Raw genomic sequence first — 25,013 nt, 5'->3', positions numbered from 1 at the left:
AACCCCCAATGTAGCCTATCGAAAGCTTTTTCAGCATTGAGGGCTAGTAAGATTGAGGAGGTACAAGATCCTTCCAGATTGGACAGCGGGTTCAGAACTCTTCTAGTACCATCAGAGGCCAGCTTGCCCTTGGTGAAGCCTACCTGGTCGGAGTGGATGATACTGGGTAGAACTTTTAGGAGCCTTTGGGCCAATATTTTGGCATACGATTTTTGTGTCGCAGTTTAGGAGAGAGATGGAATGGAAATTGGCCCAGGCACAACTCGCATTGATTTCCGTGAGAGCTGCAGTAACAAGCACCGGCCACTACACATGGGTCGGAACAGTGCTTGCACTCCAACCCCGGTGTATTCCAGCATGCACTGCCTGGAAAACCCATTTAATGTCAGCTTAGTGATTTCCAGCCTCTGCACTCTGGTTGGGAATTGCTGATTCCTAAGCAATGCCACCCAAAGAGGGGTGTCGTACCAACTGATTCTAATTGCAAACTCCACTATCGCCATCCACACAGACTTAACACTGCAAAGCGCAGGCATTTAGAGGCCTGTAGTCTCGATCTTCCCTGTAGTAACCTATGGATGTGAGAGCCGGACCATAAGGAAGGCTGAGCGAAGGAAAATAGACGCTTCTGAACTGTGGTGTTGGAAGAAAATTCTGAGAGTGTCTTGGACCGCAAGAAGATCAAACCAGTCCATACTGCAGGAAATAAAGCCAGACTGCTCACTGGAGGGAAGGAGAGGAAAGGCAAGACTGAAGTACTTGGCCACATAATGAGAAGACGGGATACCTTGGAGAAGATGCTGATGATGGGGAAAGTGGAAGGCAAAAAGAGGAGGGGCCGACTAAGGGCAAGATGGATATAAAATATCCTTCAGGTAACGGGATGAACCTTGGTGGAGTTGGGGGTGGCGACAGCCGGCAGGAAGCTCTGGCGTGGGCCAGTCCACGAGGTCACGAAGAGTCGGAAGCGACTGATCGAATAAACAACAACAAGTCTCGATCTTTCTTTCACACTCGCTGGTACGAACAGCGTATTCCGCGAGCGGAAGAAAAATGGCAGCATGCTCTATTTTGCAGCGAAATAGGCGCGGGCGGCCTCCATTGATGTCAGCGGAGGCGTCCAACACAAGTCCATACGCAATAAACGTTGGTATGGGATGTGGGTATGTGCATCAGCGCAAAGTAACGGCGCTGGAAATACAAACGGAGAAGGGAAAAAGCTGTATGCGGGGGCACCAGACACATGGGCAGAGGGGGGGCAGGGCAATAAAGACAATGGGGGGCCATTATCAGTGACAGCTTGTTACATAGTAACCAGTCCTTCTGAAGATGCTGCTAGTGACTCCTCTCTTTCCTCACAGAATAAAATCGCACGTTTCTGGCAAAGCAACATATTTGGGATTCAAGAAAACGTATGTGATGAAATAAAGGAAGAACTAGAAAATCCCTGACTAATAAAACCTTCTCAGGCTGGCATTCACCCTGCGTTGTGACTCATGCCCTCTTTAGTCCTCTTTGAACAACTTCTCGTAGTCTTAGCGCTGCACAGAGTTGCGCTGACAACACTGGTTGCCATGGAGAAGGGTAAAGCGAGTTTTCCCCTTTTTTCAGCTAATTGCCTGCAGTTGTCAGTCTCCTCTTACATTGGCATCCCGCGCCTGAAGGAATGCGCCTCGTGTTTCCACTTGTAACGTTGGCTGGTCTGTCTTACAAATGGCCAGAACAAATCTATAAGCAAGTCCATACAACATAAGGGGGTGTCCTGAGTGGGCGGCAGCGGGTTGCTACATGTAGTAAGTCCATCCAACATAAGGGGGTGTCCTGAGCGGGCGGCAGCGGGTTGTTATTTGTAGTAAGTCCATACAACATAAGGGGGGTGTCCTGAGCGGGCGGCAGCGGGTTGTTACATGTAGTAAGTCCATACAACATAAGGGGGTGTCCTGAGCGGACGGCAGCGGGTTGTTACATGTAGTAAGTCCATACAACATAAGGGGGGTGTGCTGAGCGGGCGGCAGCGGGGTGTTACATGTAGTAAGCCCATACAACATAAGACGTTGTCCTGAGCGGGCGGCAGCGGGTTGTTACATGTAGTAAGTCCATACAACATAAGGGGGTGTCCTGAGCGGACGGCAGCGGGTTGTTACATGTAGTAAGTCCATACAACATAAGAGGTTGTCCTGAGCGGGCGGCAGCGGGTTATTACATGTAGTAAGTCCATACAACATAAGGGGGTGACCTGAGCGGGCGGCAGCCGGTTGTTACATGTAGTAAGTCCATACAACATAAGGGGGTGTCCTGAGCGGACGGCAGCGGGGTGTTACATGTAGTAAGTCCATACAACATAAGACGTTGTCCTGAGCGGACGGCAGCGGGTGGTTATATGTAGTAAGTCCATACAACATAAGGGGGTATCCTGAGCGGGCGGCAGCTGGTTGTTACATGTAGTAAGTCCATACAACATAATGGGGTGTCCTTAGCGGGCGGCAGCGGGTTGTTACATGTAGTAAGTCCATACAACATAAGGGGGTGTCCTGAGCGGGCGGCAGCGGGTTGTTACATGTAGTAAGTCCATACAACATAAGGGGGTGTCCTGAGCGGGCGGCAGCGGGTTGTTACATGTAGTACGTCCATACAACATAAGGGGGTGTCCTGAGCGGGCGGCAGCGGGTTGTTACATGTAGTACGTCCATACAACATAAGGGGGGTGTGCTAAGCGGGCGGCAGCTGGTTGTTACATGTAGTAAGTCCATACAACATAAGAGGGTGTCCTGAGCGGACTGCAGCTGGTTGTTACATGTAGTAAGTCCATACAACATAAGACGTTGTCCTGAGCGGGCGGCAGCGGGATGTTACATGTAGTAAGTCCATACAACATAAGACGTTGTCCTGAGCGGGCGGCAGCGGATAAATAGGACATGCACAACTCGAAAATCATGGCGCTGAAAATCGCTGCGATGGAGCGGCTGTCTGCGCCCGTGTGGGCGGCCCCATTGAAAACAGTCGGAGCGTTGTACCGCATTTAGCAGATCCCAGCAGATTTGGTTGACAAATTGGCAGTGGATCAATGTAAGCATGCCGGGTATATAAGGGCAGACCGAGTAGATGTGGGGGATATAGGATCATACCGAGACCCTCCTAGTAGCGCAGTAGACCGGAGTATGCACCGTCTGTCGGCTCACCACACGCTCTCCTTCCAACATGCTGTAAAGTATTAATTGTTTCTGCATAGTCTTACATTCCTGGGATCAACAGAAATATACTGCGTGTGTCGAAAAGGATTTAAAAGAAAAAAATGTTTAATTCTTTTTTATTTTCTTGTGCCTTTAGCGCTTGCCAGAAAAGAAGAAAGTGACACGAGCGGCGAAATATCCCTGAGCTCTGTAAGATTCGCTCCTGTTGTGGGTTTTGATTTGGCACCTGGCAAAGTTTTCGCACTCGTGAAGTAGCTGGGAAAACTTCAGAGCTTTCAAAGTGTTGATGCTTAACCAGAAAAATACTTTTTTTTTTCTATACATCAAAAGGGGGCCTGTTTATCCACCTGTGGATTCTGGGATGGCAGAGCCGTGGGGTGCAGTCTACTCCCGGCTGGGATGAAGGGTGCCCATGCCACCAGTGCAGTACTCACTACTCTGGTGCTGCAGATAGGCCGTATTGAGCTTATGATCCTATTATATCACATTTCTAGGTAGAAGTGATACTTTCTTGCCCAGGCATTGGCATTCTTCACCAGTCAGGTACTTTTCAATCAGTTTTCTAATATACCATTAGAGGGATGTTCTCGGCAAGTCATGGCTAGGCTGGGAACACTCTTCTTTATGCCACAGCCACTGGGCAGGGATTACAGAAACGGACAAGTTGGCTGTTCTATGCTTTTCTGTAATCCCCATAGAAGTGTATGGGGGTTACAGAAATGGTGTTGTGCTTTTTCGGCAGCCCCCGAGTTATGGAAACAGTATAGCTTGCCGTGCTGCACCAGTTCTGTATGTCCTACTCATTTCTAACGAGAAGTTATGGAAACTTTGTAGCATAGTGCACTTGGCTCTTTCCATACTCTGGTCACTACATACAGGAGGGGGGTCGATGGGTGTGGAGCTGTTTCGGAGAAATATGGGACCCACGTCTATTAGACTTCTATGGCGTACTAGATGGGAAGAGCTCTTTCGAGGTAACTAATTGGTGGCTCTTCACAATGTCTTGTCCCATCAGGGCAATCACCGTTGCCAATACCTCACCTCCGCCAGGACTGGAATGCCCACAGGTCAGCTGGTATTAATGGTGCAGCTCCTCCCGCCTACCCCTCATCTGCACAGCAAATGTCCTTTTACATGAGGTTCATTGAAATTGTCAGGTTACCATGTCATACCGAATTGTACAGAGTCCTTTTAGAGATGTGGCTTTCTTGCAGCAGGTCTCTCTGTCCTGGTTAGTAGATGGCATGGGTCATATGGCCCTTTAACATGGCACCAGATGCCAACAAGTCAGCCCAGCGATGATCATTCTTGTGCTTTTTATGTAGGAATGATCATCGCTAGTGATTGGAGGGGGGCGGGGATCTTTCTGGCCCGCCCGTCTCCATTCACAGTAAACAGGCAGTCATTCATAAGTGCACGACTGCCTGTTTACACGGCTGGTTTGTCATTCGGGCTTCTGCGTCTAGTAGTGCCGCTTTGGGGAGCAGCGAAGAGTTTAGTACACGGCTGTTATCACATGATGTTGGGGCTGTCCAGGTTTTTAGATTATTCTACAAATTTAACTCCAAGTAGAAAACCTTGCTGGGTTGTAGGGTGGTTAAAGGGATTTTCCAACAGTAAGTTATGGCATATGCCGAGGACTCCAACCATGATCACAGATAGAAGGTACTGAAGTGATGGTGAACCAAGGCGGCGCTTCACCTGTTTCCTCTGCACAACGATGCGCTGCCACTCTATTAAACTCTACAGGACTGTTGGAGATATCGGAGCGCCATCCCCGCAGCCCCATTGAGATGAAAGAATGCTTGGCTGTGGTTCCATTCAAGCTCTTTCACTACAAGGGTTGTGGTGAGAAGGAAGGTGGGACATGGGACCCCTGATCTCGAGATGGGGTGAGGTCTCGGCAATGAGCCCCCACTGATCAGACCTTCATCACCTATCTCTTGCATATCTGATGATCATTTGTGGGATAGCCACTGTTACGTGTAGGGAAACATACAAGTAAGAGCCAGGAAGAAGCATGTATCAAGGATGGGGAAGAAGGAGATAGTAGTGAGACTAGTGCTACACGGGGTCCGGCTCCCTCTTGGCCATCCACCTCATCCAGATGCGCTCAGTTTAACACTTAGCTGGCGGTATGTATATTTTTCACTCATCTGGCTCGCCACGTGTTTACGGATGGAGCGGCATCTCCGCTGTATGTTCACAGGCTTCGGGAATGCTGCGGATTTTCTACCGTGGCGAGGGCTACGGAAAATCTGCAGCACTTATAGCACAAGCATTGCTGATGGGCACATGGCAGCGTAACTTGACCGGCACGGCGGATTTTAAATCCCATCATGCCCGTTGATTCTGCGGATTTTACTTGTCAGATAAGGGGCTAAAATTCTCAACAAATGCGCATCAAAATAATCAGTTGGCATATTTGGGCGAATCTTCTATTGCTGGAAATCCGCAGCAAACCTGCCGTCTGTGAACATGCCCCTAGGCTGGCTTCACACGGGACGGATTTGCTGTGGAAATTATGTGCATAAATTCCACAGAATTTCCGTTTATGCAGCAGAACCGCCGACCAGCGCAGTTTTGCAGGTTCTGAAATCCGCAGCGCTTTTACGGTATTTCCAGAGGTTTCAGCCGGGGCTTCCGCTGCTTACATGGAGGCGTATAGACAAAAAAATGCAGCAGGAATGTCCAAAGAATTGACATGCTGCTTCTTCAAAAACCGCCACGCAACAACAATTTCGCAGTGCGGACAAATTCGGTTCTGTGAGAACAGCTTTTTGCCAAAACACATTGGCTTGGGCTTGCACTGCAAACATGGCCGATTTTCCTCCCTGCGGATCTGCAACGGCAAAACGCAGCAATTCCGCCCTGTGTGAACCCAGCCTTAGGCCTCATGTCCACGGGATAATTCTAATTTAAAATCCGCAGCGTTTCTCCCGCACGCGGATCCACGCCCCATAGTGTTGCATTGGACACCCACAAGTAGTTAAATACCTGCGGATGTCATTTTTTCCCTTCAGGCGCGGATCCCACGTGCGGGGAAAAAACGTGAAATGCTCCATTTTAGTGCGGGTCTCCCGCAGGCTTCTATTGAAGCCTATGGAAGTCGTCCGAATCCGCGGGAGACCCGTACCAGAATTAAACTCACCTGTCCTGGACGCTGCAGGTCTCCCTTCCGTCGCGGCAGGATCTTCTTTCTTTGGCCCGGCGGATGTGCCCAGGGCATGCACGCCGCACTCTGCCGGCGTGCCGAGCACATCCGCCGGGCCGAGTAAAGAACATTCGCCCCGCGACGGAGAGGAGACCTGCAGCGTCCAGGACAGGTGAGTTTATTCTTATTTTCAGGCCTCATGTCCGCGGGGCAGGAGGGACCCGCTGCGGATTCTGCATGGAGAATCCACGGCAGGCCTTAGGCTTCACACACTTACGGGGTTTTGCGGCAGTTTTACATGTAGATCTTTTAAGCCAAAACCAGAAACGGATCCGGCAGGAAGGAGAAAGAAGTCCTTCCGTTCTATTTCTCTTATCTCTCTACTTCACTTCTTGTAAAACTGCCACAAAAGCTGAGTGTGAAATCCCCGGTGTGAAGTTACTAGTAATTGGTATGTTGCCTCATACTTGTTACTACATATCCGCATATGTGCAAAGAACTAACACGGAAATACAGGAAGGACTGGAGTCCATCTGCTAACCATCTGACATCTGTCCAATGAGCTGCAGTATAAAGTGATGGGCTTCGGATCCTCTGAAGCAGCGGGGTGCGGTGACCCGTGGGCGTCCTGAACATACCGCTAAGGTGTGTTACTGCAATCTACTGCAGAATGATGACAGCTGATTAACCCATTCATGTCTGTTTCTTTTAGTGCAAACTGCCAATCAGTCCATCGACAGGCTCCAGCAGCGAGAGCAGGAGAACGAGAAGGTAAGCACGGCTCGCAGCACCGCTTGTCACATGACTCCCATTCAGGAAACCGCTTGTTTTATTTTATTGCATGTGTGCTATAGGCGGAGGGCACTATCGAGGGAAGCACATGACTCCTTTGTAAATTCTGTGTTCTTACTATAAGGCCGGGCTCACATGACCGTGTTGGTATAGCGTATTACTGAGCGGAATATACTGTACCAATCTCCCATAGGCGGCCATGTTGGGGCTTACACATATTGAACAAAATATGCGCACAAGAGAAATCGCAACATGTTCTGTTTTGGCGCGTATTACATGCCAAGATAGTACATGGCAATGGGCAGCATGCCGCCAGTACACAATGTCATTGCAATGGGCTGCATGCTGCGAATTATGGCCGTCTGAGCCCGGCCTAAAGTGACTAACGAGCAGTGCTGGTCATTACACAAGACAAACCAGAATATCACAGGAACTGTAGATCACAGTTTACATTTACCATGACCGTGGTCTGAATACACGGCCTCCTCGTTTACAATCAGGATGTAACAGTTAACAAACAGTGTATCCAGTTTTTATCCCAATAGTATCTTTGTAAAGGTGGTTTCACACCTGCGTTGGGGATTCCACATTCATGCTCCGTTTGGCGATAAGGAAAGGGGATTCCCCGTGGCCGAACGGTTCCATCTCTGGATCAGCGCAGGATGGACCCCGCTGACTATAATTGGGGGCCTTTTGGTTTCCGCCCAACTTTTGGAGATCCGGTATCTTCAGCCGGATCTGTGAGCAGCAGCTCCAGCGCAGACGTGAGACCGGTCTGTCCTTTACTGCAGATAGTGGATGTGAGTGACCATAAACCTCCCTACAGACACATATAATAAGGCCTTTAGATTATTAGTTTTAGGTTTTTAGCCATAACCTTGTTTTTTAACCTTTTTCTAATTCTTCCACTTCTAGCCTTTTATATTGCACTTTGGTTCTGGAAGCAACCATGGGATTATCACACTTTCTGGATTATCAGATGCTGGATTAAAGAAATGTCACTGCATTATCTGATGATAACAAGATACAGTCCTATAGTGACCAGCATTATTGCACTAAGGTCTAGGAGCGGGAAAGGGTTTGAAACCATGGGGGAAATCACTGGAATTATTTCTGCATTGTAACACTCTCCTTACTGAAGGCCCATTTAGACACAATGATTATCGCTCAAAAGATGTCGCTCAAGAGACTCTTGAGCAATCATCATTGTGTCATTTACAGCACAAGATGAGCGATCACCTTGCGCTGCCAGTGGAGGATGCAGAAGACAAGGGGGGTGTCCCCACTTGTCTTCTGCATCCAGCTGTTCCCCGCTCCAAGTGCCCGGCTGTTATATAGCCGAGTGCTCGGAGCAGAGGGTGCAGAAGACAAGCCGTGTGTCCCCTTTTGTCTTCTGCATGCAGCTGTTCCCCTGCTCCGAGCGCCCGGCTGTTATACGGCCAAGCGCTCAGAGCAGAGGGTGCAGAAGACAAGCGGGTTGTCCCCGCTTGTCTTCTGCATCCAGCTGTTTTCTGCACAGAGCGCGGCTGTTATACAGCTGAGCGCTGCGAGTGGGGTATGGAGAACACAGCTGGACCGCTCTGTTCTTCATACCCCGTCTGTCATCAGGGAGCGGGATACAGCTGAAACAATAGTATCAGCTGTATCCCGCTGTGAATACCTGATAAGGCTGATCGTTGTCTTTCAGCACGCTGAAAGACAACGATGAGCGACGGCTTAACGAAAACTGCACGACGTCCGTGCAGCTAGACCCAACGATCATCGCTCAAAAGACGGCTTTTAAGCGAATTTTGAGCAATAATCGCTGTCTAAATGGGCCTTAAGTAGTACAGACTCCAGAAGAATTTGCAGTCCCATGTGAATTAGTATGCGGCTATTGTCAGGCTACTATACCGCTCCTGTGTGGTTTTAGGGAACCAGATCACCTATTACATGGCAGAACTGTGCTGACCTCCTCACTCACTAACGCTTCATCCTTAGATTGCTGACAATAGGGATCCCAATTGTTCTGCTTTACAAAAATTTTAAAAAAATTATCTGTTCTAGATAGTTTTCAGGAAAAGCATTGATCCTTTACCAGCAGGGGGCATTAGTGGTCCGCAGCACGCACGCTTGGAAAGCCTTGTTTTCCACGTTAACCTCTGCTGCTCGTTGGTGGCTTAATTTTTCCACATGTTCCCGTTCTTGTTTACATTGTAATCACTTTTGTTTGTTTTTCTCGCTCGCTACTTAAAGGGGTTTTCTGACATTTGTAAGAACTCTGCGGGGAGCAGATGATTGTGTTTTAATAACCCGTACTTGCCATCTAAATGTTCCTGCACCGCTGGTTGGGAAGCTCCTGCAGCAATCATGGTCATCATCCACGTCAATGGGGATTTCCTAAACTCCAGTCCTCCTGAACCCCCCAAAACTTCAGGATTTGGGGATCTCCTATAGTAAGAACACCTGTGGCAAAGTCTGAGGCGCCGACAATAATTACATCACCTGTGTAGTACTGGGGAAATCCTGAAAACATGACCTGTTGGCGGTCCCCGAGGACTGGAGTTGGGAACGCTGCGTGAATGAATCTAAGCAGTTGTAGGGTTAATATATGCTGTATCTATCCTAAGCAGGCAAATAAAAAGAAAGTAATGTAAGGACAGAGCACATGGACCATACTGTCTTCTTCTCCCGGTGATCTTTTATGTTTTACATGAATCACTTAAAGCGGCTCTCCGGGCCTGGAGAAACCAAGATTGCCGCACTGCTTCCCTGACCACCTGATGCACACTGTAATAGTATGCATTGTTAGTCTGCGGCACTACATTCTGCTCGGGCAGGTCAGCACTGCTCAATGATACATACTATGCACAATGTACTTCAGGTGGTCAGAGAAGCTGGTGCAGCCATCTTTGTTTGTCCAGGCCCGCAGAGCCGCTTTAAGGCTGGCTTCACACGACCAGATTTTTACTGCAGGATCCGCAGCTAATGGCATGCTTTGAAAGGTAGGTTCTTCTCTGCCATCCCTCCAATACTCTGGTTTTGGGTCCTACTTAATTCCTGCAGTGCATTGGTAGTATTAGACTGTTTTCTCTGTACCTGCACTCTGATTGGCCATTGCTTCTCACCTGAACAGTGAGCATTAGGTAGTTAGAAAATTGCTGCAAAAAATGCAAAAACAGAGCCCTAAACCAGCGGATGGGGGAGTCGGCAAAGAAGAATAGCTCCTGGTAATAATACCCCCCCCGGCCCCTCCTGAAACAGACTTATGCCCCGAAAATGGAGGGTGGCTTTTAAAGCTCAATTCCCTAAAATATATATGTGTATAATATATTATGGTGGTGATTACAGCTTGCAGGTCTTGTTCCCACGACTTTCCCGGGTACTGAACATCTTGGGGCCTTGGTCATCACTTAGCTTTCCAATCCGCAGCAAATCTGCCCCATGTGAACATTGCCCTAACGAGCTTTTGCAACCACATTTTTCTGTTGGCCCAATTGCCAAACTGTTAGCTGGCGCTTCCGATGTAATAGCGTATGGGCTGGGGGTCTATCCGGGACCATAGAGATCAATGGGCTCTATGTTGTGGATATCCGCAGTAACATAGAACATGCTGCCTTTTATTTTCTGCAAGCGTATTACGCGATTCCGAGCCGCTAATGTGATCCGAACTGCATAATTCAGTGCATTTGATCATACGCCCGTGGAATACGCAACTCCTGCTTCATATACTACAGATACTGGACTCCTTGGAAAAGTCTTGACAGACAACATTTACTTTAAAGCTGTTTTTTTTTTTTTTTTTTTCAGCTCAGAAAAAGTGTTTTTGGTAACCTTTTAGGGTCGTTGCAGAGCGGCCAGAACTGCTTTCCTTAAATGACGGGGATATTTTAATTCTTTAAACTAAGACGATTAAACCGTACTTGTTTGTATTAACATCAAGAGCGGGAAACCACTATGACCTATACACTCCCACTAAGAGTCAACAGTGGTCTCCAGCCTGTGGCCAAGACTGGAGTGGTGAAAGCCCACAGGACCTGTTCGCACAGTGCCCCCTCTGTTTACTGGAAAATAGGAGAAAATGCTTAGAAAGGTCACAGGAAAAAATAGCCGCCGACTGTGTAACCCATAAGCCTGCGCCGCTTTTATAAGCGTCTGAGATAGTTATTTCGAAGATTCAACTACGTCAAGGCTGAAAAATTGTCCTGTGATCCACAAATGTCAGCAGGAAAATGCAGCTAATAGCTTTGTGTATTTTACTGTTGCAGGGAAAAGTAAGTGAATCCCTACCTGGATTACGGCACTGATTACTAAAGGGTCGTCTGATCAGTTAGATTGTGTTTTTGACGCAAATAACAAAGTCCTAATACACAAGCGGTTGTATCATTCTTCCATTCAGCACATTGAGTGAACATCCACAGTGCAGGGAAATTGTGAACCCTGAATTTTAATAACCCTTTAGCGGTAATCCTCTCCACCAATCACTTTCTGTAGTTACAAATAAGATTTTCACAACATGGAGGAGAAATTTTGGAACATTCCTCCCTGGTAATTTTTTGTTTCAGTTCATCAATATTTCTGGGATGCCTTGCATGCACAGCCCTCTTCAGTTCATGCCACAGCATCTCGACATATGTTCGTCTTTTTCAACCATTCTTTAGTTGATTTATTGTGTGCTTTGGGTCTTGTTGTATCGTTCACAGTCAATTCGGCTAGAAGCTATGGTCTACTGTCCTTAAAGTCTCCTGTAAAATGTTTTCATACACCTTCGAATTCATTGTTTCCTCGATGAATTGCAAAGCAGACCCAAACCGTGATGCCCCCTCCACTATGCTTCATATTTGGGATGACGTTTTCATGTTGGTGTGCAGGTTCCCCCTCGCCCCAAAATGTAGCACCGTGCATTTATACTAAAAAGTTTAATTTTCATCTCATTGTCCATAGAACATTGTGCATCGTAGAACATCCAGGAGGTCTTGGCCAACTTTTTTTTTTTGGACATCAGCCATTTCCTTTTGTTGCGTCATTCGGAGCAAGCAAAAAATTGCTCGTGCTCATTAACCCATTGATAATAATGGGTTATTACAACACACGAGTTCAGTGCATTTTGAAATCGCACAGACCGTGTGTTATTCTCAGCCGTGTTAATACAGTTTAACACATCTTCTGAAAGTTGTTTGCATCATGGCATGCTTCACACAACCAATCTTTTTTTTTTTTTTTTTTTTTTTAAAGAACAGATTTATCAGTAACCAAATTTTGTGTGCCTTTATTTAGTGGTCAAAGCATTTGTAAAATCCACATTTCAAATTTCATCTCCTTAATTGAAACACCTTTTGCCAATTAGCTCTAGGAGAAGTTATAAGCACAAAAAGTCACTTTTTCTCCCAACACTGTAGATATTTACTCAATGTGCTCAATAAAACATGAACAGTACAACCGATTTGTGTTACTTATTTAATTAGATGTTCCCAAGTCACAGTCCGATCACATTTTACTAGTAATGATTGTAGAAATCCAGGCAATTCCATGCGTTCACCTACTTTTTCTTGTAAATATTCATTTAGGTGAAATGCACAAATCCCCCAAGGTTTGTATTTGCCCTGCTTGTTCAGTACATGGAGAATGTCATCATTTCCATCTAGCAAGGACATAAGTGCCAAATAAACTGAATATTAGAGACGCCAATCCAGTGGGGCGTTGGACCTTCTTTGGCCTTCAGAACCACAGCAGTTTGTCACAGCATAGATTCCACTAGGTGCTGGCATCGTTCTGCAAGACTATTGGCCCCTGCGGACAGGAAGCTTCTTGCACACTAGATGGAAGTAATGACATGCGCTGAACAGCAAACTGGAAGAGTTCATTGATTCATGCTGCTTACGCCAAATTCTGGCCGCCTATTGGCATTGTGCAACAGAAATCTGGATTCATCTGACAGACAAGGTTTTTCCGCTGCTCAGTGATACAATTTTTGCGCTATTGTTTCCTCACTCAATTCACGTCTTTCTGTTCACCGTAGAGTGTAATGACACCTAAATTGATCAAGACTAGAGTTGAGCGAACATACTCTGCCGAGCTTGATGCTCGTTCGAGTATTAGCATACTCAATGGTGCTCGTTACTCGAACGAGCATCAATCCGCGTTCGACCCCGCCCCAGTTTTTGGCTCCTCCCTGCTGTGACGTGCCTGTTTTGGCCCCTCCCTGCTGTGACGCAGTGCGCGTCATTGGCAAATTTTTTGTTTGGTGAGGGGGAGAGAGAGAGGGAGACGAACCTAGGGGAAAAAAAAAAAAGGCTCGGCACCCGGCGGCCCACATACAAAAATGCTCGAGTCTCCCATTGTAGTCAATGGGGTTCGTTACTCGAGTACAGCTCCCAAATTTTACGAAAAGCTGGACTCGAATAACGCGGACCTGAGCATTTGGGTGCTCGCTCATCTCTAATCAAGACTGTCTTTGCTGTGGAAGGAGTTGTGTATTTGGACATGTTGTACTCGGGTGTGGTCTAACGCCTGTTCGTCAGCGTGATTCTTGTCTCCACCTCTGACCCCTTCTGTCCACAGCATAACCTTCCACTGGATGTTTTTCCTCAGTCACATCATCCTCACTCATGTTCCCTATACACAGTATTTATTATATTCTTACTATCACACCAATAATTAATGCATTTGGTAATTCTAGAACATCTGTTTTTGGTAGGACATTCCCCTATTTGTGCCCCAGCTTGTACTTGCATGCATCTATTACCTGGATGGGGTTTGTGGACAAACACGAGACAACCACTTTTTTAAGCACTTTCCAGGTCGCATAAATAAGCTCCAAATATCATCGCTCTTCTTTTACTAACTCGCCTTTCAAAATACTATGTGGACAGAGGGAGCAAAAATACCTGCGCTGATGTCCCAAATCAAACACCAAACATCCTTACATACTCAGTATCTGCCAGGTTCATAGGCATGCTGCCAGCTATCATGGGGTCATATTTTGGGGAGTGTTATATCCTGTATCCCTCCATGCAAAGACACTTTTTTTTTTCTCAAATAAGGTATAATAGAAATTCCTTGTTCTGTTTAAGGTTCCTCTCCTGTATACTGATCATAACAGGAAATGACCTCTACTAGTGATTGTCACTAAGCTTTCCTCCACTCCTGACTATTTACCTGTCCCCATACTGCTACTCCTAAATGCTAATTGGTATCTATCTAATAAAAGATGAAATGCTAACCCGTTTTTACTATAATATGTAATATACACATACATACGGGGGAGGTGGGGTGGACAAAAATATGGAAACACCATACAAAATGCATGGCTTAAGTTACATGGGATTATAAATCATATTTCAATAAGACACGTAGAGACCAATTTTACATGGAAGTTATATGACACAGATGCTGCTGGGCAACAAGGTCCCATTGGTCAGGGGTTTGAGCCACTCAGCTGCTGTTACCAGCTGCTCCCAAAACCACCCAGAGCAGGGCAAGAGGTGAAGTAAACACAAATTTGGGGGGAAAGCTCTCAGCCAAGCAGGGATCAAAAGGGCAGCTCAGTGCTAAAGATTAAAATCGCATGCATTTTGTACAGTGTTTCCATATTTTTGTCCACCCCGTGTATGTTAGGTCCCAGGTGCAAAAACAACCCATCGGCATCCCACAACCTCGTGACTGGGCATCAATAGGGTGATGAGTCTAACCGCCTGGATTGACTAAAGCACCTAGGGACTTGAGAAAGCAGTGCTGTCCTCCACAATTTTAGTTCTGACCACTGCTGTCTCAGAGCCAGGAAGCCCTCTTAGATGCCAGCAGGGACTTAATACAGCCGCCCCTTAACCCTTTGAGTGGCACGCCCGGAAATTTTCCGGGACGAGCTCCACTGCTCATGGCAACATAGCCTGGAAGATTTCCAGGCTATGTATCACTATGGGGGCTGCAGAGCACAATGCCACAAGCTGTGACATTGTGCTCTGCCTGCACAGACCCACACAGAGCAGTGCAAGGGCTTTGAAAAACCAGCAGAAGATATTGCCACCGGCAATCTCCTGCACTGGTTTGTTTACAGGTTGCCATAGAGACCATCGGCTTGTCAGAAGCAAGCCGATGGTCTCTGTGGCAGGGAGAGCTAGTGTTTGGCTGTCAGAGGACAGCTAGGTACTAGTTCTTACAGCAGAGATCAGAGAAAACCTCTGATCTCTGCTGTGTTAACCCCTTACATGCTGCAGTCTATGTGACTGCAGCATGTAAAGGGCTGTCACTGCAGCATGTAAAGGGCTGTCACCATCGGACCCCCGGAATGTGATCAGGGGTCCTGATGGGTCCCTGTGGAAGTCCCCTAAAGGGACAAAAAAATTAAAAAAAAAAAAAAAGTTTAAAAAATTATAAAAAAAATTATAAAAACACTTGTCTCCCTTTACTTTGTAAAAAAATCAAAAATACAATCACACATGTGGTATCCATGCGTCGTAATGACCCAGAGAAGGAAGTTAATACATTATTTAACCCCTTAATGACATGGCCCCTTTTTTTCTTTTTTCCCCTTTTCTTTTTTTCCTCCCTCCTGTTTAAAAAATCACAACTTGTCCCGCAAAAAACAAGCCCTCATATGGCCATGTCAATGGAAAAATGAAAACGTTATGGCTCTTGAGACGCAACTGCAAAATTAGTTGAAATTCAATGATTAGACCATTTTAAAAAACCTGCCCTGGTGGGCACGACAGGGTGGTAGGAAACCCGCCACTCAAGGGGTTAAAGAAGATGGTGGACAGTCAAGAGCTGTGAGATTGTCGTCTACCAGTAGTCAAAAAGGTACAGATTTTGGTATCCACGGTACAGTGGCGATGTAAGCCGGAGTATTTTCCATTGCGTTGTACTTATCTCCCAGTTCATTCCAGGTGGCCTGAAGACGCTGGCAGTGGCCGCACCTGAGATGTAAGGTGACATTATACGGTTACGCTTCACGTCCCTCTACAGACAATCTCAGCAATGTGTGAAAGTACTTTACACGTCACAAAGGTCCGGGCAGGCTGATATTTACAGACCGGTAACGCATCAGTGAGAACCATTATAGGGAGAACATCTTACTGGGACGGGGACAAGGCGGAAGGGTGGGGGTTAGATGGGCTGTGGCACTTAAGAGGAACCGGTTTAAAGAGGAGTCAGAACAAGAGGTGACGTAAACATAAATTAGTTGGAAAAGCTCTCAGAAAAGCAGGGGTCAAAGGGGCAACTCAGCGCTAATGATTAAATCCCACACATTTCGTATGGGGTTTCCATATTTTTGTAATCTGTTCCAAAGCCTACCAGTCACATGGCTGTGTGTAGTGCACTATGCAGGTTCACAGCCAATTGGTCACACACATACTATTAGATCAGACGGGCTGGCCAAACCAAACACTGACACCTTGGACCCCCGAACATCTCAAGACCAGGCTGCAACTCTTAACTGATGGCTTGGCCAAAATACACACACCAGAAGCTGTGTTTTAAGGGTCCTTGTTGTTTTGTTAGTCGTTACACTAACATTGCAAACCAAGGAATATTTGATCAAAATTACTTGAAGGGAACCTGTCACTAGATATGAGCACCAGGAACTAAGTTATGGTGCTAATACCTGGTGACGGGTTCCCTTTAAAAGCTCAAAAAGGCCAAACTCACTACTACAAGGACAGGTTCAAACCACACAGTAGACAAAGTCGAAAAGAGCGCTGCGCTCCTATGCACCTATGATAATGTGAACGATACAGGTCTAGTATTTGAGGAGCCCTATGCTCAAGCAGGACTACAATCAATCCAGGAACGTCTGTATTAAGCCCACATTACAAGCAACCTGGACCACCAGATTAGTGCTTAAAAGGAGCATGCCTTGCTCTGAAAAGCGTTGCACTCCATTGTTTTTTTCCTCTTTTGTTGCCTGTGTCTGCAAATGTTTGTTTTCCTACAAATAAACCCGTTGAAATTTGAAGTCTCCCAGGACTCCCTCTGGCTTACTAAGGACGTTCCTGGATTGAGAGGAGTCATGTATGTGTGTAGGGCTCCTCATACCCATCACTAAACCTGTATCGTTCACATTGTCCTAGGTGCATAGGAGCGCGGGGTTCTTTTCTACTTTGTCTACAGTCTTCTTGACCAAGGTCCTTCTACCTGCAGGCTCTCCCCCAGACACTGTCTCTACGGATTAGGGATCCTGCTCTTCTAAATACTTGATTAAGCCTCTCTGGACTGATGGTGGGGATGCTTGTCATTGGACGGGTGTTCCACACCAGGTAAATCCCACCTTTTACATTTCTACCCAACTGCGTATTATCTTTTAGCCAACTCCTTGAAGGAATCCTATAGATTGGAGTGCTAGTCTGCTGATCTCTCATTAGATTCAAACAGCAGTCCTGGCAGGATTCAGACGAGCCCACAGTATTACATGGTGGTCCCTCAAGTAAAAAAAGAAACTAAGCCTCATGTGGCGCAGAAATGCGGTCCTAAGCTCTTCCTCACGACCTGAAGGTTGCAGGTTCGATCTTCACATGGTTCAAGTAGCCGACTCGAGGTTGACTCAGCTTCCCATCCTTCCGAGGTCGGCAAAATGAGTAGCTTGCTGGGGAGTAAAAAGATGACTGGGGAAGGCAATGTCAAACCACCCCACAAAAACAGTCTGTCTAGGAAATGTCACGATGTGACGTCACCCTAGTAGGAGTCAGTCATTACTCGGTGGTGGCACCAGGGGACTTTATCTACCAAGTGCAAAATACTGATGAATAACCACACCTACCATTCACGCGGCGGGTGCATACTATGTAGCCATACATGCTATAACACTGCCTCCACCATGAGTCCAGCCTTCCCTCCTTCATACTGGTTTCTCCACATTATACCAGTACAAGCATTTAAAGTTTGTTTCGCCTGGCAAGTGAATCTTGTTCCAGAACTGAGCTACTTTTTGAGATATTCTCTTTCAAAGTCCAGTTCCTGACAGTGTATCTTCTTTCAGCTCCAAAATAACATTTCCTAAGATACACTGTCAGGGACATGTATCTGCAGCGAGTACTAAGGAAGAGGTTCACATACCTCAAAACGCATTTACAAGCTGGTTCTCATTATTAAACCAAGATCTTTTTGTCAAACCTACATTACGGTTATCTTTTGACGGTTGTGCCGCATTCACTTCTCCAAAAAAAGTTAAATTTTTTTTTTCTTGTCTGCAATTACGTTTACTATGTGGGTATAACATTTCGTAGGATGGGCTGCAGCTGCCTAAAATACAAAAAAAAGACTTCTCCATCCTATCCATGTGATCACGCTCCAGGTTCCTCATTCCAGACCTTTTTACATCTGTCTTGCCCTGCTTGATCCTTTTTTCTATTTCTCACATTGACCTACAGGAATGCTGCCTTCCAATAGGTGGCGCTGTAGAAGTATTGTTCCATCTTCCATTTGCATATTTCTCAGAGGAGCATGGATGACCTTATAAGTCTCCTCAGACCTTCTAGGTGCTCTCCCTAAGGAGAATGATCCCCTTCCTCACCTACTTGGATGAAAGTGTGACTTGGCTAGATGTAGTGAAGAGGTTGTATCGTCCTCGTTAGTTGTCTTCTGCTCTCTTCCAGGCCCTTTTGGTCTTGCTTAGCTCACCAGGTCATAACTTCCTTTTACGAATGTACCAGATTATTGATTTGGCGCCTCCTAAAGTTTCTGCTATCTATCTGATAGATTTAGTAAAATTAAAGCTGAAAGTTAGCACTTCAGTAACATCTTCAGGTCTTTGTCTAAGATCCTTTGTGATGTACAGAGGCTACATTATGAAATGTTGTCTCCCGTTTCTGGTTTCAGCTGTAAATTAATCCAAAAGGAAGGCAAACCTTTTCCGGTAGACCTTATAGTCTCGCTGTGGTCGATGTAGCTGCTTTTCATTCTAATATTTTGTTTTTGCTTCTTTTTTAGAGTAACCCATCTCCAAAGGTTAGACTCGAGAAACTTCGCTCACAGTGGGAGGCGTTCATGAAGGAAGACGAGCAGCAACGTCTGGCCATAGATGAGGAGCAGAACAAAGCTGTGTTACGTCTGAAGGAACAATACGCCCAGATGGACAAAGAGCTCTCCAAAATGGCTCCCTTTTAAAAACGACCCTATCGTAAAATCTCCCCGTGACCCGTAGATGCCTGCTTGCCATTCTGTTAGGGTGTAGAAAGGGATGGGAAGCTTTCATTACCTCATAATCAAGTGCCTGCGGAGGATCAAGATCCGGGATAAAGCCTAGAACAAGAGGGGCAGCGCAGGAAGGTCCTAGATACATCGGATGCTTGGCGGACATCGTGGAGCTTTGCTCCGTTCGTCTTCTGCCTGGATTGGGGTTACATTCAATCACTTCTTGTATTGGATCTGTTCTATGCAAAGTATGTTGTCCTGTAGAAGCAGCACTGTGCACTTGAGCAATATCCAGCTCCTACTCTACCTTTTGAAATCAGCAATAAATTAACGAGGTACAGCAAGCAAACAGAAATTAGAGGTCATTAAAAAATATCTTTGGCTACTATTGGTAAATTTTGGAGTCTTATTTATGAAGCATCCTTTACAAGAGATATTCTTCTACTGCAGGTCTACATAAAGGTTGATGTGATCTATAGTTACAGCTGCACCTTTTTTTTCTCCTATAGACTTTAATTTCCTTTACAGCACTTCTTTTCCGACTTTGTTACCTCCGCGATGGTCCGTATAAGGCAATAATGGATGGAGAAGGGGCCATTTTCTGTGCACTTTAAAAGGGTTTATCCATTTAGAATAGGCCATCGGTGGAGGTCCGACTCCCGGCACATCTGCCGGTCAACTATGTTAAAGAGGCAGTGGCGTTTGGGTGGGCACGGTCTCCTTTTATTTAATTTTTTTTTTTTATTGCTCTGTTCCGCAAAATGGCATTTGTTCTGTACTGGTGGTGTGAGATTGGAACAATGTGAAAGTGTTTGAAGGTTTTTACAACTAAGGTTCACTGCAGTGAAGTGGCCATATTACAACCTCCATTGCTGTTTCGGAGCAGCATTACTTTGCAGTAGTGGGACATTAAAGGTCTTAGGTCCCAGACTTTCACAATCAGCTTTTTGACATATTATAGAAGTCATTTTTGAGTCCCCTTATTTACCATATTGAGTAATTGATAAAAATAAAAATTCAAAGAAGATCCAGCTTTTGCAAGACTTCAATAGAGAAGAGAATTTTACCTCTACAATAAAGTGGCCATCTGAATAATCCGGGGTAAATAATACTGACGTCATTCCTTACGTGGTCTCTGTTAGCATGATTTCTGCAACTGGGAAGTTTTAATTTTACATTCTTCGCACACTACAAGATTTACCGTATTTTTCGCTCTATAAGACGCACCTATGGCTTAGAGGAGGAAAATAGGAAAAAATACTTTAAACTCCCCCAGATCAGCAGTTTGTACGGGTGGCTGCCATGGCATGGACTCACGATCCTCCTCACACAACAGGGGAGGAGAGCCGCCTGTACAAACAGCTGATTACTAAGTGCCAGAGGGAACTGCTGCTGCCCTGCCTCACCAATCAGCTGTTAGTACGGACTCCCCTGCTGTGTATGAGGTCCCGGCTGGCAGCTGTGTAATAAGGACGTGTGATCCTTCTCACACAGCTGACGGCCGGTCCGAACTGCGACACGTTCACTTTATGGGATGCACTAACCTTTTACCCCCACTTTGGGGGAGGGGGTTGCGGGGGGTGAGTCTTAGGCCTGTTTTCTCATCTCATGATCTCTCAATCGATTTTTGCCATGATTTTTCTGCAACTATGTTGCACTCGCCCGTGTGAAACTAGCCTTATAAAGCAAAAAGTACGGTATGTCATGAGATATAATTGCAAGACACTGGTATACAGTAGACACCAACAGTATAACTCCGAGTTTTAAGCGGACTCCCTTTTATTTGGCTGAATGATGAAAGAAAAGGGAGCTGAAGTAGACACTGATCCACCCACAGATTTTTGTCAGTCAATGGGCAAAATCCATGTGCAGAATTTGAACAGGGATAAGTCGCACCATAAACCACTGGAGAACGCTGCAGATTTTGACGTGGTTTTTAGAGGCAGAATGCGCTGCAGAAAATTCTGCCATGTGAACCCACCCTTACAGCCAGATGTACCCCCAGATTACAGCTGATCGCTGGGAATCTGTGATCAGCTTTTAGTCAACGAGCCCTAAAAACTAATAGAAATTGTCCAAAGTGGGCAACCCTTTAAAAAGGGCTCATCTGGTTTATAAAATCCATTTTCTCATTCCCTATTGTAGTATGCTGAGTTACTAGAGAGGTGAAGTCCCCTGGTACAAGCACCGAGTCATGACTGACTCCTTGGGTGATGTCACATCGTGACGTTTTCTTGGCAGACTGTTTTTCGGGATGCCTTTTCCAGTCATCTTTTACCTCCTCAGCAAGCTTGGTACTCATTTTACCGCATTCAGAAGGATGAGTCAACCTTGAGTCGGCTAACTGAACCACGCGGGAATTGAAACCCGCAACCTTCAGGTTGTGAGTGAAAGCCCTTGTTATTAGAGAAGGATCCTCCAGATAGGATTCTTAGTGGCCCAGTGCGGAGAGCGGTTATACAAGTGCTTCTCATTTTGGAGGACTGAGCCCACCAATATGAATCTGCACCGTGTAAAGCTTATTTTAGCAGCGCCGGCCCCATTGAAAGCAATGGGAGAAACTCTACGACCCTCTGCCGCAGCTGTGACCGTCCCGCCGGAGGATCCATGCGTGCCTGAAGTGATTGCCATGTAAACATCTTGCATTCCTGGGGATTTCCCATTGATGGTGAGAGCGATCTGGAGATGGGATTCACGACCCCATATCGTGCTCGCCCATGCGAAGTTAGCCTTAAAGGGAATCTGTCAAAACAAAGTTATGGTGCTGTTCGTGAAGCCGGGGATGAAGTTTTATATTCAACTACTCTTGCAGTGTCCCCTCAAGAAATCCCCACACGATACAACAACCTGACCCTTCAGACGGCCGTACAAACACTTAGAAGTCTATGGAACTTAGTTATGGTGCCATTCGGAGGTGACAGCTTCATTTTAATGCCTAAATAAATGTACTATTACAGAGGACAGCTGGCGCCTTACTGTTGTCCCAATGACTATCGCTCCTGGGCTTTCTCTCAGGAGCGAGTCGTTGAGTGAATCGAGGCGAAGTGGATCTGAGATCTCTTCCAGCTGTCCGTCTCCATTCACAGGGAACAGGCAGTCGTTCAAAGATCCCGTGTGGAAATTGATCCATTTTATTAATGTTTCCGCTGCAGAACTCACCTCTTCTCAATGAGGGAATGAATTCTGCAGCAAATAAGCCCCGTATGGCCCAATGCCCATGGGCAGATTTCATTTGCGGGGCACCAGCGCAGGAGGATCCGCAAATCAAGCCAGCCATAGGGATGCATTAGCGCCTGCAAAATTATTAATAGCATGCGGATGTCACGCATGCTCCATTTTTCTGCGGGACCCGCACGGGCGGCTTCCATTGAAGCTGTCCGGAATCAGCGGCACATCTGACACTGCAGATGTGCCGCTGATCCTGCAGGAAAGCAGATTTGGAAAAAAAAATGCACTGCGCATGCCCCCAGACACATCCGCCATGCTGAAGAATGAAGATACGGCCACGACGGAGGAGACCCCCACTGGATCTGGAGAGGTAAGAAAATGTCCCATGGCTGCGGGCACGGGTGAATCTGTGCAGGATTCCACACTCAGAAAGCCTGCGTGCCGTGGTCATTGGGCCTAAAGGTACCTTATACCACAGACTACAGATGTTTACTGATTGTTGCAGCATTCTAATTGTTCGCCTTTGCTCATTTTAACAATGTTTTGAACTATAATTGTTACGTCTAAACTCACCATAACTTGCCAGTAAAGTTGCATCTAAGGTTTACATTGGTCTCATCGTGGCCGAAAATCAATGAAGAGTAGCCGCAATCGAGTCCCGAGATTAATTTGCGCTTTCCCATCCATTCAAACAGGCGTATCGCGTTAAAAAATGTGCTGCAGCGCAGAATTCCAGCAGTTGGCAGAAATCCTTCTAATGACTCCTAATTAGAGATGAGCGAGCATACTCGCTAAGGCAAACTACTCGAGCGAGTAGTGCCTTATGCGAGTACCTGCCCGCTCGTCTCTAAAGATTCGGCTGCCGGCGCGGGTGAGAGGTGAGTTGCGGCAGTGAGCGGGGTGGAGAGAGGGAGAGAGAGATCTCCCCTCCGTTCCTCCCTGCTCTCCCCCGCCGCTCCCAGCTCCCTGTCGGCAGCCAAATCTTTAGAGACGAGCAGGCAGGTACTCGAATAAGGCACTACTCGCTTGGGTAGTTTGCCTTATCGAGTATGCTCGCTCATCTCTAAAGATTCGGCTGCCGGTGGGGGAGAGCAGGGAGGAACAGAGGGGAGATCTCTCTCTCCCTCTCTTCCCCCCTGCTCACCGCCGCAACTCACCTCTCACCCGCGCCGGCAGCCAAATCTTTTCCAAGCGCCGGATGCAGGTAAACTCCCTCCTGCTCCCTTTTTTTCAACTCCCAGAGGAGTCTATGGGAGCCTCCAGTGGTTTTCATCAAAAGATAGGTCAAAACCTATCTTTTGACGCAGTGTGAAAAAACTGGCGAGAGCAAATGGTCGCCGTTTTAACGTTTTGACAATCGCTCATGTGAATGAATGCATTGGAATCCAATGTTTCACACGGTCGCATTTTGCGGTCAACGTTTTATCGCGGCAAAATAGCCGCGCCAAAATATTAATGTGAATGAGGCCTAAACGTGACGAGTCACAATAGTCGCCACCGCTATTTTTTTAAACCTTTGTTTTTATATGGAATTCATCTTAATTCTCTCCCCGCGTCCGTACTCCAGGTCTGCTCCGCCTGCGATGTCAGACGTCACGATGGTTTGTGTGGAGGCGCTCAGCCAGGGGAAAGCATTTAAGCAGTGAGTTTGAAATAAACAAATGTGATAATGAAATGATGTTTTTACGACTTTTGCATTAAAAAATGACATTTTAGTTATTCTACTACTTCAGGTAAGAAAATCTCGGACTATTTAATATTATTTCAGTGATTGCAATTCCATAAATGCAACAATGCGAGCCTGTGTCCGTTTATGGCTTTAGGTCAAAGCTCCCTTCCTGGCAACATGGTGAAAATGTGATTACAGGGAGTTGAGGAGATGGAATAAATATTTGAGATTTCTTACAATAACACTGAAGTGCAGCCAAGCTTCCCAATCCGCTACTGTCGGCCGGAGGGATCATCAATCATTGCTGGGTAACCAGCCTGAAGAAGGAGCTCGCCATCGCTGGAACGTGTTGGAACGCCCGGCGCTGCTATTGAGTTTTTTTTGTACCTGCTGCATGGAAGAGAAAGTGGCTATGACTATAACAGACGTTCCCCAAGGATGTGTTGGCCGCTGTACAATGGCCCTTTCACAGCGGGACGGAACTTCATGTCCTAGGGGCATTAAAGGGGAACTGGGCTGCTTCTTCCTAAGCTTCACTACCAAACTGCTTTAGCAGAATTGGGTTAGAGATGATTGCGGAAACTTATTTTTAGCTCACAATGATGGGAGGTAATTCCATCACCATAGTACTGTCCGTGTATCTCATAGTGATCATGCGGGCACAACAGTTGTGCCCGCCTTAACATGACCCATGCTAACCTCAAATTCCACTTTACGGCCAGCTGGTATTTTCAGCCATATCTGTGACGGAGGTTCCGACGTAGATGTAAAACCGGCCTTACCTACAGTAATTGTCACCTTAGGATAGGTCATCAATATTAGATCAGTGGGATCTCCCAACATCCCTACCAATCAGCTGGCTGAAGGGGCCCCAGCACTGGTATGAGCACCACTGCCTCTTCGCTAAGCTGCTGTAAGCATAGAGACCACT

The 25,013-nt window shown here is 46.5% G+C and overlaps 1 protein-coding gene across 2 annotated transcripts in view; it reads left to right on the top strand.

Annotated features, from left to right (window-relative positions):
- Window positions 1-19,641, top strand: part of BLOC1S5 (biogenesis of lysosomal organelles complex 1 subunit 5) — a 41,003-nt gene extending 21,362 nt beyond the window's left edge. For both annotated transcript variants that reach the window (XM_066579337.1, XM_066579335.1), the window contains 2 exons: window positions 7,058-7,116; window positions 19,042-19,641. In XM_066579337.1, coding sequence (XP_066435434.1) covers window positions 7,058-7,116; window positions 19,042-19,218 — 236 coding nt within the window. In that variant the 3' untranslated portion in view covers window positions 19,219-19,641. The remainder of the gene's footprint in view (window positions 1-7,057; window positions 7,117-19,041) is intronic.
- Window positions 19,642-25,013: the final 5,372 nt, after the last annotated feature.

This window comes from Eleutherodactylus coqui, chromosome 9 (assembly GCF_035609145.1).
Source record: "Eleutherodactylus coqui strain aEleCoq1 chromosome 9, aEleCoq1.hap1, whole genome shotgun sequence".
NCBI classification, from domain to species: Eukaryota; Metazoa; Chordata; class Amphibia; order Anura; family Eleutherodactylidae; genus Eleutherodactylus; species Eleutherodactylus coqui.
The sequence above is the reverse complement of the archived record's forward strand: the minus strand, read 5'-3'. Positions and strand labels throughout refer to the sequence as shown.